The sequence below is a fragment of the Trichosurus vulpecula genome, chromosome 2 (genome assembly GCF_011100635.1).
Source record: "Trichosurus vulpecula isolate mTriVul1 chromosome 2, mTriVul1.pri, whole genome shotgun sequence".
Classification (NCBI taxonomy): Eukaryota; Metazoa; Chordata; class Mammalia; order Diprotodontia; family Phalangeridae; genus Trichosurus; species Trichosurus vulpecula.
Genome location: NC_050574.1, coordinates 438,938,938 through 438,957,524, shown reverse-complemented (window position 1 = coordinate 438,957,524; position 18,587 = coordinate 438,938,938). Strand labels below are relative to the sequence as shown.

The window sequence follows — 18,587 nt, the reverse complement described above, 5'->3', positions numbered from 1 at the left end:
ATGACATGTATGTGTTAGGTAGTGAATGATGATTTTATAAAGTAGCTGCATAGTCACAAAGTAGGTGAACCTGGAGAACATGCTGTTATGGAAAGAATCCTGGATTTGTAGATTTGAATCCTAACTCTTACACTACTTTGGGCAAGTCTGTGAGTCAGTCAACAAGCATTTACTAAGGACTCATTGAGCGTCATTGATTAAACACTTACTCTGTGTCAGTAGCGCACTTAGTATGTGAGCTAAGTGGTGGGATATGAAGAATGGCAAAAACATGATCCCTGCCCTCAAGGAGCTCACAGTGTAATGGAGCGGACAGGATGCCAAAGGGGGAATAAAAAGTACATATAAGATAAACAGTGTAAATGCAGGGTAATCTCAAAGGAAAGGCCTTGGCACTGGGCGGGGGGAGCCAAGAAAGGCCTCCTGAAGAAGGCAGCATCTGAGCTGAGAAACATAGCATATGTACATGAATTGAAAGGGAGTATATAGGGGTGACTCGTTTATGTGCTAATATGGCGATAAGAAACAAATGTGTTCTCAGGATCCTAATATATCTAAGGGTACTAAAGATGAAAATGATAGAAGTTCTCTGCATGGTTTTGTTATGTTTCAGTGGTGTTTAGAAGACAAACATGCGGCCTCAGGTCACAGCCCTGAAAGAGGAGAAAAGGCAAAGGTTTTGAGCAGTCCCTGTGGGCAGAGGGCCAGAGACCTCATCTTGCTCTCTTGGCAGCCCTGCAGGAGGTGGAAGGGAGAGAAAGATGGAACACCCAGACCTGTCTGATAAGGCCTAAGTGGTCAGGACTCCTGAGGCTGTTGGCTTTAGTAGAAAGCATCAGCCTTGCCTCTGTACTACCATACCAAAATGGTGCCTTTCTCCTCCAGAACAATCTCATCACCCATTTCCTGCCCTATGCTAGAAGTCAATCCTGTAGCTGATTATTCTAGAATCTCAAGGTTCTGGAGCAGGGACCCTGCTCTCCCTCAGGGCCCCAGGGTACCTAACCACTGCACATGCACAGGACTTCCAGTTCTGCCTCTGGGCGCCAGGGGCCAATATATCCAGATTCCTTTCTGACTGGGGAAGAAGTGATCAGTAACACCTCCCCCCATAAGTCAGTGACATCCCAGGATGTGGTTGTGGACTTTACCCCAGAAGAGTGGGAGCACTCAGACCCTTCTCTGGACAGTAATGCAGGACAGTAACTTGGTGTACCTGGCACTTGTCATTTCCAAGAGATGTGATCCACCAGCTGGATTAAGGGGAAGAACCCTAGATGCTAGAGGTGGGGGATGTCCCTGAAATCTGCTGTGCAAATTAGGAGACTAGGCCTGAAAACCAGGAGTCAGTTCCCAATCTGTGCCTTTCTGTGGTAAAATTATCCCTAGAAAGATTCCTGGCATGCTTTTCCATGGTAAGTATTTGTATCTCCAAGTTGTGAGGAGCCTGGCAAAGTTCTGCCAGGTTGGAGAGAGAGTAGAGCAATAAGGAAAAACATTCTAAACTAGTAAAAATCATCCATCTTAATCAAGTGAGAAGGTATGTGCCAGAATTGCTCATCTTAGACCAGCAGGTTTTCCACAATAGAGAACATCATCAGGAAATACTCTCCCTGAAGGTGATACGTATGGAAATAGCTTCAGATTGCTCGCAAACACTGATAGAATATGCTCAAAATGTCCCCTGAGTATCAATTATAATTCCAACCTCACTAAAACTCAGAGACTATATACTAAAGAAAAACATTCGAAAGTGGCCTAATTATGGGAAGATCTTCCAGTGGAGCTCATGCCTTGTTCAACAGCGGATAATTTGTACCGAAGAGAAAATTTATAAACGTGGGAACACCTTCAACAGCAGCACCCTACCTAGGTATGTGTACCAGAGAATTCATAGTAGAGGGAAATCATATGAGTGTAATGAATGTGGCAAAGCTTCCTTCTTAATACAAATTTTGTTGCACATAGAGAATTCATTGGGGAGAGAATGTGGAATGAATGAATGTGGGGAGGCTTTCAAAAGGAGCACCCAACTTTTTGTACATCTGAGAATTCATACTGGAGAGAAACCATATGAATGTAATGAATACTGGAACCATATGAATGTAATAAATACTAGAACTACGTGAATGTAATGAATACTGAAAATGAATACATTTCTTACTGAACATGAGAGGATTCATAGTGGTGAGAAGACTTACAAATGAAATAAATGTATAAAGGCCTTCCAACAAAGCTCACAGCTTTCTTAAAATCAGAGAATTCACACTGGAGAGAAACCCTATGAATGTAATGAGGCTGAGAAGATCTTTCTTCTGTAAATAATCTTTGATAATCCTCAGAAAATTCATAGTGGAGAGCTGCCTTATGAATATAATAAATCGGAAGCAGCCTTCACCGGAAGCTGTGACTTTATTCAACATCAGATTAAGAGAGAATGTCGTTAGCTATGTGAATATAATGAACCTGGGAAAGTCTTTAATCAGGAACACACAACTGAACTATAAATCAGAGAATTCAGAGTAGAAAGTTCATAAATGAGGGCAGGTATTTTTCCAGAGCAAATTCCTTCTCAACATCGGTTCATACTACAGAGAGAAAGTCTTCAAATACTGCATAGAAGTTACTCAATGTCATGTCTTGTACAGCAGATAGGGAAACTTTATGAATATTATGACCATAAGAAGGATTTCAGCCAGAGCTACAATGAAGGGTCTCTGTGACAGGATCTTTAATTTCACCTCTCACAAATCCTTGGAATCATAAACTCCTTTGTCTTCCTTCCAATCACAAGAAAATTTATGATTGCTCCTTGTTACAGCTAATTCCTGCTCCTTTGATCCCATACCTACTTTCATATTTTAGGGCCTAAATCCAGCCACCATCCCTCTCTTATGTACTTTCCATCTGTCCCTCTCCATTGGTTCTTTCCTAGCTGCCTACATATGTGTTCAGATCTATGCAATACTAAAGGCGGAGGGGAGAAAATCCTGACACCTCTGACCTTTTATCTGATGCATGCATTGCCAGAGCTAGCTCAGTGCTTGGGAGGCTCTGAAGGAAAGTATAGGAGAGAAGAAGTGTTTGACTACCACACCGAAAGTCTACAGAGCTGTGGTGCTGACCTCATTGTTGTATGCCTGTGAAACCTGGACAGTCTACCAGCACCATGCCAGGAAACTGAATGGCTTCCATTTGAATTGTCTTAGGAAGATTCTGAAGATCACCTGGCAAGATAAGGTACCAGACACTGAGGTCCTTATTCAAACTAAACTGCCAAGCATTCAAACTCTGCTTCAAAGAAAGCAACTCCGATGGGCTGGCCACGTTGTATGAATGCAAATTGCACGCTTGCCAAAAAGACTATTTTATGGAGAACTCATACAGGGCAAGTGTTCACATGGTGGTCTGAAGAAGCAATACAGGAACACTCTCAAGGTCTTCCTTAAGGACTTTAGAATTGATTGTGTGACATGGGAGACATTGGCATAGGACCACTCAGCATGGTGTGCCCCCATCAGAGAAGGTGCTATGCTATATGAGCAAAGCAGAATTGAAACAGCTCAAAGGAAATGCAGGATGTGCAGGTTAGGAGTATCCACCCCAAATATTCACATGGACTATTTGTGCCCAACCTGTGGTAGAGCATTCCAAGCTCATATGGGCCTGATCAGCCACAGTGGGACACATTGAATCTTGACTGAAGCATTGTGATGTCAATTTGGTCCTCTTTGAGAACAAAGGACAACAACCAACCTAGCTACTATCCTATCTCTTCCCTTTCACCGAAAAAAAAAAACATCTAAACCATATCTATAAACTATGAACTTTCTTCATTTCCTGTCATCTGCCATCTAAACACTGCAGTTGGGTTTCTATCCCAGCCACTTTAATGAATTAGATGTCTGAAGAGTTAATCATGAGACTTTGAGCAAGATGCCTGAATGAGCGATTATGTCTAAGCATAGTTCTTCCCCATCATATGCCAGGATAAGCCAAAGATCACCTAGGGAAAAAATTATCAGCATACATAACAGAGAGACCTGTGATAAAGAAAAATGGTGCAGCAACTCCAAAGAGTCTACAATACAAGGCTATAGAGCAAAATAAGGTAGATCATTTGAAGACTGTAGATGAGAGGAAGAATACTCTAGCAAATAATAGAAGGTGTCTCAGAGTCATAGAGAGCAAGGCAAAGGTCCTTTAGGATCATGTTAGAAGAATAATTTTTACAAAAATAAAAGGGTAGCAAAAAATAGATATTAGAAATTAGGACCCTCAAATATATCAGAAAAATACCAATAAGAAAGTAATTTAGAGTAAGTAAAGAATTTCTCCAGAACTATAGATTCTCTGAAAAAGGAGGACCACATATGTGGAACCCAAATGCACAACAATACAAAAACTGTCAGAACAAGGTAAAACCATTGTAAGAAAACTCAAAAACCATGCACAAAAAATCTGAGAATTATAGGTCATTTATAAAGTCATGATGAAATGAAGTATCTGAAAACCATCCTTCAGTAATTAAAAGACAGAAATGGGAGGGACAGAAAACAATGGAGAGGAAAAAGGGGAGAGAAATCACTACTACATAATCAACATTTATAAGATGAAGAGCATATAGTCATGGAAGAAGAGGTGGAGGCATGGGTATCCCATGAATCTCACTTACCTTCGAATTGGATAAAGGAACATTGAACACAATTACATATACAATAGAGATTGTTAGTACAGAAATACATTAAAATTAAAGGGGGTAATAGGAGGGGACAGTGCCGAGAGGTGGGGGGGGGGAGAGGGCAGGATAGGTAAGTCATTATTAAGTCATAAGCAGAACAATTTTGAATATTGGAGGAAGGAACATGGAAGGAATGGATGAAAGAACAAAAATAAGGGATCAAGGTTGGGGAAGAACAAGAGAAGAGTCTAACAGAGAGGGAACAAGCTGCTTTACTTATGCAATCACAAGTGTCAGGGAAACTCCTGCTCTTTTGCTGTTCACTTCTTACGAAGGCGAAGGTGAAAGCAAAAAGAGCACATAAGGATAGTGTGGAGGGTAATACACAATTGAAGATCATAGTTGTGAATGAGATAAATTCACGTATAAAACAAAAGGATAGCAGAATGCATTGAAAACAGAAACTAGCAGTATCTTGTTTACAAGAAAAACTTGAAACTGAGATTCACATAAAGTAAAAATGAAGGACTGGAGCAAAATCTATTGTAGCTCAACTGAACTAAAAAAAAAATAGTAATCATGATGTCTGATAAGGCTGCAGTAAATATAGACCGAAAAAAGAAACAAGCAGTGAAATATAAATATACTTGAAGGCACCACAGATAATGAATGAATATCAATACTTTATGTAGCATAGTATATTAGTTATTAAAGGAAAAAATAATAAAATTGGAGGGATAAATAGATGGTAAAACTATAATGGGGGACCTCAATGTACCTATTTGAAAACTAGACAAATGTAACCAAAAAATAGACAAGAAAGAAGATGAAAACATGAATAGAACTATAGAAAAATTAGAAATGAAGATCTTTGGAAATTATTTAATGAGGATAGAAATTTATGTACTTCTCAGTTGTACTTGGCACCTTTACGAAATTTAACTATATATCAGGATGGAAAGATCTCACCAAAAAATGTAAAAAGGCAAAAGTACTAAGCATATCATTTATTAATCATTTTGTAATAAAAACTACATTTAATAAAGAGCCTTGAAAGGATAATTTAATTGTGGATGTCCTCCTCAAGGCCTCTGTCCTGCCCCCCCCACAATCTTCTCCCTTTATATTACGTTACCTAGTGATCTCACTAGTGATGCTTTGGGACTGCAAAGCATTGAATACTTCAAGCTACAAAAATAAAACTAAAGGGCAATGAAGAGACATGTTGTCACAAGTAGTTTTAGCCCACCAAGAAGTATGCAGGAGACATGGCTTAATATTATGAGTGTACTATATAACCCACATCAGATTGCTTGGAGTCTTGGGGAGAGTGGCAAGGAGGGAGAGAAGAAAACTTTGGAACACAAAATCTTTCACAAGATTCATCTTGAAAATTGTCTTTACATGTAATTGGAAAAAAAAATTACTATTAAGAAAAAAAATAAATAAAATTTTAGTCCATGGGAAAAATTATCAGAAAAACGAACATTCAGTGTCATAGAAATACAAGATAATGAATGTGAGGGATAATCTTTGGACAGCCAATAGTCCCTGGGAAATGTTTGAAGATCTGGAAGAGGTGCAAAAACACATTGAGTGGACCACCTATAGAGGATTTCTAGAAACACCTGAACAAAAGTTACACAGGATGAAAAGGCATGAATTACCTTCAGTCTGTATCTCTGGACAGAGTATCCCTATCAGTGAGATCACAAATCCACTGAAGTACAGAAATATTTGAGAATGTATTTTGTATGTTTCAAGGGTGACATTGAGTGAGATTTTTGAGTAAGACATTAAGTAAGAGGAAAATTATTTTTTAAAAACTATGATAAATGAACAAAAATTGAGTACTTACTATATACTGTGCTAAGTTTTAGAGAGAACAGATGAAAAGAAGGGCAGTCCCTGCCCTCAAGGAGCTTTTATTGTAATAGAGGAAGGAAACATATAAGAAAGACGTGGCAGGGAGGTGGGGGGGAGGGACAGTATGTCTGTGGTGACATGGTGTCAGGATGACTGGGGAACAGCATTGTAGGGACCAAGTTGGGGTAGAAATTGTGAAGTTTCACCAATATAAACAGCAGTGTGGTAGAGTATACTGCCTCTTGACACATACTAGGTTTGTGATCATGAACAAGTCACTAAATCTGTCAGTGCCCCAGGCAACTCTTTAAAACTGCTAGCTGCTTATTTTTATGTCAAAGCATTTATTAAGCACCTACTATGTGCCAGGCACTGTGCCAAGCACTGGAGATACAAAGAAAGGCAAAAGATAGTCCCTGCCCTCAAGTAGCTCACAATCTAATGGAAGAAACAAGCAAATAAATATGTGCAAATGAGGTATGTGTAGGATAAATATGAAATAATTATGAGGGATTGGGAAAGGCTTCCTGTATAGGGTGGGATTTTAGCTGAGATTTGAAGAAAGCCAGGAGGCAGAGATGCAAAGGGAGAGCATGAAGACAGCCGGAGGATATGCCCAGAGCCAAGAATTAGAGTATCTTGTCTGTGGAACAGCAGGAAGACCAGTATCACTGGATCTAAGGGTCCATGTGGGGTGGGAGTGGGGTAATTAGGTGTAAGAAGACTGGAAAGGCAGGGAGGACTAGATGTTGAAGGCTTTGAATGTCAAACAGAGGATTTTGTGTTTAATCCTGGTAGCAAAAGGGAGCCACTTGAGTTTGTTGAGTATGGGGGTGGCATGGTTGGACCTGTGCTTTAGTGTGAGTGAAAAAAACTAGCATACTAAGTAGTCCAGTGTTCATACACTACGCTATGCTGCCTCTCAAGTCACGTCACTTTACCTGATCTTGGTCTCCTCGTCTATAGACTGAGGAGCTTGACAATACTAATTTTCATCTTGTGATCTAAATTTTTCATCTGAACATTTTTTTTGGAAAATTAAATACATCCTTTCCCTCAAGGATGAATGCAGTGATAATTCTGCTTTTGTTTCCTATACAGATCTGCCAAACAGCTTGCCATACTCTTTGTGAATCTCTGTGTCACTGCTGAGACGCATGAAGTCTCTGCTCTCTGGTTCCTGTGGTATGTGAAGCAGTGTGGGGGCACAACCAGAATTATTTCAACAACCAATGGAGGACAGGTACCCACAATTATCAACAGATGTTTCTAGTTAGAAAGTTACTTCAGCATGAAAAAACAGAGCATAGAGAGAAAGAGGGGAGGGGGAGAGAATGAGAACACAGGGTGTTACAGTAATTTAAGCTTTCTTATTATATTTTTAGAAAGGCACTATTTGTTGATGGACATTCAAAATAACAGAAACTGAGAGTAATCTTAAAATGAAAATCTAAATGTATTCATTTTGTAATTACACATTTGGAATCAATGCAACCAAAGACTTTTAGAAAAACTTAGAAGAATGTTTATGAAGCTGTAGAACAAAATGACAGTAAAAAATGGACACATTGAGTACATTCTCAGTAAGCTATTTTTTAAAGTAAAGAAATTTGTGTAATTTTAAAAGATAAAATCCATGTGGACACATTTTTATGGCCTTCAGATAATGTCAGATATTGAGGGTTTTAAAAAAACTCATTGATTTCTTTTTCAGTGTCTGGAATATTTGGAACAGTTTTGTGTGTGTGTGTTTTTTAAATGAACTAGCCTAAATTAGAGCTCCCTCTGGGGCATCATAGGTGCCAAGAATTCGTTGTTGTTTTCGTTTGATCCTTCATTTGCATTGAACTCTGTGATCCAGTGGACCATAGCACCCCGGGTCCTTCTCTCCTTCAATATCTCCTGAAGTCTGTCCAAACTCAAATTCATTGTCTCCATGACACTATCTGTCTCATCCTCTGCCATCTCCTTTTCCTTTTTCCTTCAGTTTTTCCCAACATCAGGTGCTTTTCCAATGACTCCTGTCTTCTCACTTTGTAGCCAAAGTATTTCAGCTTCAGCTTCAGTGTTTGGACTTCCTGTGAATAGTCTGAATTAATTTCTTTAAGTTTCGATTAATTTCATCTCCTTGTTGTCCAAGGAACTCTCAAAAGTCTTCTCCGGCACCACATTTTGAAAGCATTGCTTCTGCAGCACCAGGCTTTCCTTATAGCCCAACTCTCACAGCTGTACATTGCTTCTGGAAAAACCATAGCTTTGACTATATGGACCTTTGTCAGAAACGTGATGTCTCTGCTTTTTAATATGCTGTCCAGATTTGCCGTTGTTTTCCTTCCAAGAAGCAAGTGCCTTTTAATTTCATGGCTGTAGTTGCTGCCTGCAGTAATCTTTGAGCCCAAGAATATAAAATCTGACACTGCTTCCATTTCTTCTCCCTCAGTTTGCCAGGAAGTGATGGGACCAGTTACCAAGATCTTATTTTTTTTTTGCCAAGAATACAAGAGCTCAGATTTTTTTGTGTATAATATTATTTAACTAGTGTTGCTATATAGCAACAAGATATGGAACACTGCCAATGAAGAACTCAAGATAAGTATATCAAAAGCCAGTAGAGAGGCAGAAGAAAATGTGTACAGTTCTTACAGGCATCACCACCACCACTAATCAGCTTGTGAGACCTCCAGTCTTTCAAAGATTTTCAACAATATGATGGAGAGAGGACACTGGGAAAGTACCAGGGAAAGACACTGGAGGTGGATGTGATCAGTCCACCTCCACTATTTGGGCATACAGTCTTCTTTTTTTTGGAGAGGGGAAGGCAGGGCAATTGGGGTTAAGTGACTTGCCCAAGGTCATACAGCTAGTGTGTTAAGTGTCTGAAGCTGGATTTGAACTCGGGTTGTCCTGACTCCAGGGTCAGTGTTCTACTCACTGTACCACCTAGCTGCCCCAAGCATACAGTCATTAGAGTGTGTGTGTGTGTGTGTGTGTGTGTGTGTGTATTTTATTTAACAGAGCTACAGTGAATGAGGAAATCTTTCAGTACTTTCCCGAAGGATTGAAGGCAATTTTTTTTTTCTGAGCAAATGAAGATTTCTTTGGAAATTTTTCTGGAGCACTTTGTGACCACCCTCTCATTTTATGTTCATTCCCTTTCTTCTATATCTCCCTCTGTTCTTTTGCCTGCATTAATTGAAATTTGATGTCCAGAACAAATAATAGTAATAGTTTATTTTTTTCTTTCCTATCTTACATTTTACACATTGTCAGTCAGTCAACCAATAAATATTTAAATATCCTTCTGGGGAGGGTAGGAGAAAAGAAAAACAAAATGAAAGTGTAAAGGATGGTAATAAGGGCAGTCACTGAGAGGAGGAAGTTAAGCATTCTATTTCCTTTACCCTCCATCCCACCTTTTATGGCATGTCTTTCTTTTACAGGAAAGGAAGTTTATTGGAGGTTCTGGTCAAGTTAGTGAGAGGATAATGGAACTTCTTGGAGACCGAGTAAAGCTGGAAAGGCCTGTAGTTCATATTGATCAGACAGGTGATAAAGTTATTGTGGAGACTCTGAACCATGAAATATATGAGGTAATTTAAGCCATTATAGTATTTTAATTAATAATGTATTTATGTGATTCAGAGTTTTACAAATGATATCTAGGAGCCAGAATGTATTCACTAAGAACAAGTTATGCCAAAATGGTTGAATCAATTCACACTTGCACCAACAATGAATTAGTGTCCCATTTTCCCTCCAAAATTTGTCACTTTCCCCTTCAATCATTTTAGCCAATCTAATAGGTGTAAAATGATATCTTAAGGTTGTTTTAATTTGCTTTTCTCTAATCAATAATGATTTAGAGAATTTTTTCATGCGATTATAAATTGCTTTGATTTCTTCATTGTAAAACTACCTGTTCATATCCTTTGACCATTTATCAATTGGGGAATGATTTATATCCTTATAAATTTGACAAATTTTTTATACATTTTAGATATGAGACCTTTTTCTGATGACTGTTTTTAAATTTTTCCCCCAATTTTCTGCTTTCCTTCTGGTTTTGGCTATATTTGTTTTATTTGTACAAAATCTTTTTAAATTTAATATAATTGAAATTATCCAGAGAACAAAAGAACACACAATCTGGAGTTATGCCCAAAGAGTTGTTAAACTGACTATACCCTTTGACGCAGAAATAGCACTACTAGGTCTGTTTCCAGAGATGATTAGAGAAAAAGGAAAAGTACCTATATGTTCTAAAATGTTTATATTGTGGTGGCAAAGAACTGGAAATTGCAGGGATGCCCATCAATTAAATAAGTTGTGGTATATGATTGTGATGAAATACTACTCTGCTATAAGAAATGATGAGCTCAGTGGTTTTAGAAAAACATGGAAAGACTTGTATGAAATAATGAAGAGTGAAATGAGCACAATCAAGAGGACATTGTATGCAGTGACAGCAATATTTCTTTAAGAACAATTTTGAGCGAATAAGGCATTTTGACTATTATAAATACCCAAATTAACTATAAAGGACATATAAAAAAGATTCTATCTGCATCCAGAGAAAGAACTGATAAATAGAATTTTGTATAGAATAATTTTACATATATATGCATATATGTGTGTGTATACATACATATATATGCTATTTGTGTCTAATGGTAGCCATCTCTAGGGTTGGAGGTGGGAGATGGAAGAAAAAAGTTTACATGATAACTTTATATATTTAAAAGGAATAACAAGTATATAATAGATTTGTAGGTTCATGTGCAGTCATCTTTTATTATAGTATGTTATGGAAATACTTGTTTTATTCCATAAATGTTTTTAAAATGTTAAAATGTTATGACAAATGAATATACTACTTTTAAAAATTGTTATTAGACCAAGAGATTAAGGGAGATGTTATAAACATAGTATGTCTGAATTTCCCAAAGCATTTAACAAACATTTTTAAGATATATAAATATGTATAGTTAAGGTTGATTTTTGGCTGGTTGAAGCACTCAAGAACATTGATTAACAAATTTAATTTAAGCTAAAGAGAGATTTCTAGACATATGCCAAAGGATTCTCTCTCAGTCCTGTATTACTCAATTTTATCAGTATCTTTGGTGAAGATATAGGAAGGTCCCTTAGCAAATTTTAAGTATGCCCTAAAGATGCAGGGAGAAATAGTACCTCAAAGAGCAAAATTTGAATTTTTGAAAGGTATTAATCCATAGTAATAATGAGCTGAAACTAATGGGATAAAATGTAGAATTCTTTGTTTAGACTAAAAAACTCAATAAACAAGTTCTAGCTGAAGGAGAACTATACTATGGTAGTTCATAGGGTGGGAAGAGCAAAAAAAGCTGGAAGCCAATGGGCCATGAGATCAAAATGAGTCACCATTCTAACTGTTGTAAACAAAAATATTAGTGTAATCATAGGCTGCCATAATATAGTAATCATACAATGAAAATGTAGTTTCTGTAATGCAGGTGGTAAAGTCCATTGATCTCTATACTCTGAACTGTTTGGAACATATCTCAGGTAGTCTTAATTCTGATAAACTGGATATGTACAGAGGAAAGTAATCAGAATAGTGAAGGAGCTAGAAACTGTATTTTATGAGCAAGAGTTGAAGGAAATGAATGTATTTATCGTGAGGAAGAGAAGGGAGAGAAACTGTGATTATCTTCAAATATCTGATGAGTTATGTGGAATAGAGATCAGATTTATTCCAGGTAGTTATAGAGGCAAGAGGCTGGGGGTGGGGGGCGGTGAAGGAGAAGGATAAAAAGAAATCCAGGGGTTGAAAATTTCAGATTTTTAAGATTCAACAATTTATTTTAAAATTTAAAAACATTTAAGATGTTTCAGCTCAATATAATGAATAACTTTAACTGTTAGAATTATCAAAAAATGAAATAGACCTTGAGAATTTCTTATGAAGTGAAATATTCAGGAATTTGTTACCAAACTCCAGCAAGGAAAGGCCAGATGATTCAAGGATGGGGTAAAATAAGATTCCTCCCTTTTTAGAACTTAAGTTCCTTGGAAGTAGAGATTGTTTAATTCATTGTTTTTGTATCCCTAGTGCCTTGCACAGTGCCTAGAACATAGTGAGTACTTAATAAATATTTATCAATGAATTGATTTAGAGATTGGACCAAATAACCTTTGAGATCCCTTCTAGTGATAAGATTTTATGTCAGAGTTTCACCAATACCTAGCACTTAAATATGGACAAGATTTTACCAGACTTCAGATCTGGTACCTTTTCTCTTATCTTGTAGAAGTGGTATTTTCTCCTTTTTGGTTAACATTCAAAAACCTATAATAATGTGAGCTCTGTGAATACTCTAGGTAATGGTTAGCCTGGTGGATGGATAAGTTGCTAGACTCAGAGTCAGTCCTGAGTTCACATCCTTCCTCAGACACTTAAAATGTGTGACTCTTGACAAGTCAATGAATGTCTTTGGGTTTCAATTTCCCCATCTGTAAGATAAGAAGGTTGGACTCATTTGATTCTAAGGTTTCTTCCAACTCCAAATCTATGATCCTATGAAAATTAAAGTACAGTTCATTATGATGATGATAATGGTACCATTTGTTTCCTTACAGGCCAAATATGTCATTAGTGCTATTCCTCCAACATTGGGTATGAAGATTCATTTTAACCCACCCTTACCAATGATGAGAAACCAGTTGATTAGTCGTGTTCCTTTGGGTTCGGTCATCAAATGTATGGTATATTACCAAGAACCTTTTTGGAGGAAAAAGGGTAGGTATCTTATTTCCATGAAGTAATATTTCAGAGGTCTGTTAAGAAAAATGCTGGAGGGTTCTTTATCTCTCCCTATGCCCCACCAATGCACATTATTTTGGAATATTGTCACTCTCTTTTTTAAAAATGTTCTATTGTCTATGAAACAAAGTTTAAGTCCTAACCTTAGCATTCAAGAGTCTCCACAGCCTACCTTCCCAGCCTCATCTAATATAACATTCATTTGCTCACTACCCTTGCCAAAGTGGACTATTTTTGGCATTTTTTAATCCTTTCTTAACTCCATGCCTTTAAGGAACATTCCATTCCCTAAATCTGCAGTTTCTCCTCCCCAACATCTCTGAAGCTGGACATCCAATTGACCCTTTAAGCCCTATCTCAGAATCATCTCCACGAATGCTTCCCTGATTCCCTCAGCCAAAAATGGTCATTCCTTCTCATAAATTCTCATAGCACTTTCCTTGTACCTCTCTTAGGCAATTGTATACTAGGCATTCAATTATATTGGCATATGGACATGTCCAGTCTTCCCATTCATTCACCTCAGGATAGCAACTATGTATTACTATACATATTTCTATCTATGTGAGTCAGTGAGCTGGTGTAGTAGATAGAACACAGATCTTGGAGTTAGAAAGACTTGGAATTGGGAAGGCTTTACTGGCTTTCTGAAGACTTAAAGGCAAGCCATTTAACCTCACTCAGCCACAGTTTCCTCATCTGTAAAATGGTGATAATAGCACCTGCCTCACATTTTGTTGTAGAGATCAAATGAGTTAATTAGGTAAAGCACTTTGAAAACTTTAAAGCCAGATATATGGGGGAGGGGGTGTACATAGATATGTATGTATATATGTATATATACATACACACACATATCTGTCTATTATCATAATCTTCTTGAGGGCCTAACACAATGTGTTGCACAGAGTAAATGGTCAATGAATGTTTTTTGAATGGAATTGAAAGTCAATTAAATAAATTAGAACTTTAGGTTGAGAGTATTCACTTCATTTATAAAAATAAAATAAATCACTCCTTGAAACTAACTGCTACTCAGTGTATGACTAACTTGATCCAGATAATAGATTTTTAAAGCAGTCAGTTTAGTTAAACCTAGATATATTGTGGCATAGGGAGAACAACATTGAAATTGGAGTCGGGGAATCTGAGTTTGATTCCCAGCTCTATTATCTAATACCTTTTTGATCTTGGCAAGTCAATCAACTAATTAATTCAGAGACTGAACTTCAGTTTTCTCGCCTGACGATTGGGAAGGATGTGGTCTAAACAAATTCTAACATCTCTTTCTACTGTAAAATCTTAGGAGGGAAAGGAAAGCAGGGATTTGAAGCTGTTTACTATCTGGTTTTAATGAGTTTAGGAACATCCTAACCTACCTAAATAGATAAGAAGATGGCCAAGGTAACACACTGTTACTTGTTGACAGATAGTGGGAAATGGAATTTAGTATCATAGACCTAGAACTGGAAGAGAATTTAGAAATTATTTAACCCAATAGACTCATATTGTAGATGAGGAAATTAAGGCCTGGAAAAGAAAAATGATTTATCCAAGATCACACAACTGTTAAGAGGCAGAGTCAGGACTTGAACCCAGGCCTTCCATTTCCAAAGCTAGTATTTAGAATAATGCTTGAGGATAACTGCCTGGAACCAGTCCACTGAAGCATGACGGGTCCATGAGAAAATCCCATAATTGCCCATGCAAATTTTATGTACCAATGATTCATCATTCCTCCCCTTGTAGTCCTCCTGCAAAGCTTCCTCATGGCATGGAAATGACCTTGAATTCTCAAAGGTGATGCCAGTGGAGTGCAAACTCTCCGTTTGAAAAGATTTTGAATATGGGCCAGGTGACAGACTAAGAATGGCCATCACCATGTGATGATTTTGTCATGAATATTGTCTCCTAAGGCACAGAGGAGTTCTGATCTGTGTCAAGGGAGGGCGTGCTCATACTGAGGAAGTCATAGATCCCTGAAAGTAGTAAAGTAATTAGCTATTTATGTATGTTACCTTTTAATAAATTGGATAGAATTGAATAGAACTTTGAAAATTAAAAGGAAGTAATTTAAGCATTCTTACATTCAACTATAGACCACTCATTTTTGCAGACAGATGTAATTGATGTAGTGTGCAGATTATCTAGATAGGTCCTTTCCAGTCTTTTTCAACCTTTACCCTGATGAGTTTCCCAAGACACATTAAGGAAGAAAGGATCCTTCTCTGCCTCAACTAATAGACACCCATCCACCTGTCCAGCCATCTATCTATTCATTGAGCCTTTCAACTTCAAGATATAAACATATCCTTCATGAACTGTCCTCCTTGTACTGTAGTTAGTGTTGCTTCTGTCGTCCATCCCACTCCTTCCTCTTCCCAAAACCTAACTCCTTCAATCCTCTCTATTCCCCACCCCTACTATCTCCAGTAGGCTGAGGATGTCTTTGCAAGAAACTACAGTCAGTTTTTCTTCCTTCCTTCCTTCCTTCTTTTTCTTTCTTTGTTTCTTCTTCCTTCCTTCCTTCCTTCCTTCCTTCTTTCATTCTTTCCTTCCTTGCTTTTCCTTCCTTCCTTCCTTCCTTCCTTCCTTCTTTTTCTTTCTTTCTAATCTTCTTTTACAAAACAACTAATATGGAAATGTCTTACATGATTACACATGTGTAATGTATTTCAGATTACTTTGCCATAGTGGAGGGTGAGGGAGGGATAGAAGTTGAAACTCAAAACTTTTTTTTAAATGTTAAAAATTATTTTAACATGTAATTGGGGAAAATAAAAAAATTACCTAAAAATAAAATATTATTTTTAAAAAAAGAAACCAAAGTATTGAGACCCATTGACTGAGAATCAGCCACTTACATTCCTTAGTTCTCCCTTTCTCATATTCATTTTTTAGCCATGTCTCTTCAGAGGATAAGCAAGAAGAGATGAAAATCCTATTAATCAGCTTTGTTACTTATAAGTAGCATTTCAGCAGAAGGTATGCTGAGGAAGATTAAAAGTGGTTCTATGACAAGGAGTTGGCACATTCTCTGAAGTGACCATGTAGAAACAACATTCTGGGAGAGAGGGGAGTGTGGGAGAAAAAAGCCAGTCTTCTTACTTAATAGAATCACATAATGACAGCTCAGGAAGGGACCTTAGAGATAGTCTAGTGCACCTCTAAAACTCAGTTCAAATTCTGACTCTTACATGATCTCCCAAGGTGATGACATCTTCTCCTACTTTGTTTTTATTTTGTGTATATTTTATATATACTTAATATGCAGAGGTGTACAGATAAAAATGTTTAACAACTGGCTGTTTAAGAACTAGCTCTTTGAATAAAAAGGTCCATGCACCACATTTTTAAATTTAATTTACTTACTAATATTTTCTCCATCACTTTCTTAAGCCAAGGCAATAAACAAAAGAATAATTCAAGCCCTGATTTGATTTTTTCCTAAGCATGAGTATATTATAAAATCTACAAAAGTATTCTAACAATTAAAAAATACATCATTACTAGAATTCTCCATTAGGCAGCTAAGTGGTGCAGTGAATAGAGCATTTGACTTAAGTCAGGTGGACATGGGTTCAGATCCTGCTTCTAAGTGCTTATTAGTGTGTGACCTCAAGTAAGTCATTTAACCTCTCTGTGCCTCAGTTTCCTCATCTGTAATAATATTATAGCAATAAAACTACCTTCCAGGATTGTTGTAAGGATAAAATGAGATATTTTAAAGCATTCTGCAAACTGCAAAGCACTATAAAAGTACTAGTTGCTATTATAATCCTATTACTCATATAACTTCAGCTAGTTGAGTAATTGAGGGATCAAGTAGAGCTTTTATCATTAGTTTATCTCTAGCATATATTCTCATATTTCAAATTCTAACCATTGACTGTTCACCACACCTCAGTATCACCATTTTCTATGTCTGACATCAATTTTGTGAATGGTCAGGGGAGACCCACCAATCTGAAATGAGCTAACACAAGGGGTTCATCAGTTCCCTACAGGAAGAAGTTGAAATGATTGGATGAAGTGAAGATTTTGTACTATTGGTAGATTTCTATTATCTGTATTTTCATTGTCTTCCACATAACTGGTAATTCATTGAAAATTTAGTACAAATAGTTTTGTAAAGAAAATAACCATAAAATTTAAGGCCTGCAAATTACCTGACTGATTTTAGACATACTGTACTGTTTCTGTTTTATAGCAGACTATTAGAATCCTTTTCCTTTTTAATCTTCCTTTTTACTGTATTTTACCAGATAATCATTTCCACCATATAATCATTGCACCCTGTTTTTTCCCCAGTCTAAAAATTGATTTATGACCTTTCATTACATAATCATTACATGGTATAATTCTATTCATCATGCTGACTAAAAGGTAAACAGAGAAGCAATGTATCAGCCAATAGCATATGGATGCGCATTGATCTCAAGCCAGGAGCCTAGAATTCTCAGCGGATGCGCATTGTCAGTATTCAGTTTTAATGTGTATTCTCTGGTATTTTGCGCCACCAAAGACAATTTAGTAATAAATAATTTTAAATTAATACCAGCACAATTAAAAAAAAAACTTCACATAATGGTCACATCTCACTTTTTTGCAAATATTTGGCAGAAAATCTGAAACACTTATGTGGAGAAATACAGTATTTTATTCTTGTTGTCTTCATAAAAAGAAACAAAATTATGTTAGAAACAAAAGTAATAACAAGATTTTATTAAATTTGGTCCTGCATTTATTTACAGTGCTATATTCTTTTACTTTTTTGCCCAAATCTGTAGCCTCATTTTCAGAAATAAAAAAGGAAAATGCTCTGCACGTTACTTTTCCTTTTAAATTTGTCTGATCTTTCTGCATTTACTGTCCAAACAATAAACTATAGCTTTACTCAGTGAATTTAGTGTTGCATTGTTGATCTTGGAAGCGATTTGATGGGAAATGTCAGTTCTTTCTGCTCTTTCTGGTTTTCCAAGATTACTGTGGAACCATGATCATTGAAGGGGAAGAAGCTCCAATTGCTTTCACTCTAGATGACACCAAGCCTGATGGTACTTATGCTGCCATAATAGGGTAAGAATCAAAGATAGAGTATCTCTTTATATTGTCCAAACATTTATGGTAATAAAGGATATCTTTTATTTTCTTTGCTTCTTGAAAAAGGGAATACTAATATTAAGAAAGATAAACCAAAATCATTTTGAAATGTCTTTACGATTTCCAAACATTTAT

At 36.9% G+C, this 18,587-nt stretch overlaps 1 protein-coding gene across 1 annotated transcript in view; it reads left to right on the top strand.

Moving 5' to 3' along the window:
- The window catches only part of LOC118836143 (amine oxidase [flavin-containing] B), a 152,594-nt gene that overhangs the window by 108,021 nt on the left and 25,986 nt on the right, over window positions 1-18,587 (top strand). Inside the window, exons 6-9 of the mRNA XM_036743496.1 lie at window positions 7,649-7,790; window positions 9,988-10,137; window positions 13,166-13,325; window positions 18,332-18,428. Coding sequence (XP_036599391.1) covers window positions 7,649-7,790; window positions 9,988-10,137; window positions 13,166-13,325; window positions 18,332-18,428 — 549 coding nt within the window. The remainder of the gene's footprint in view (window positions 1-7,648; window positions 7,791-9,987; window positions 10,138-13,165; window positions 13,326-18,331; window positions 18,429-18,587) is intronic.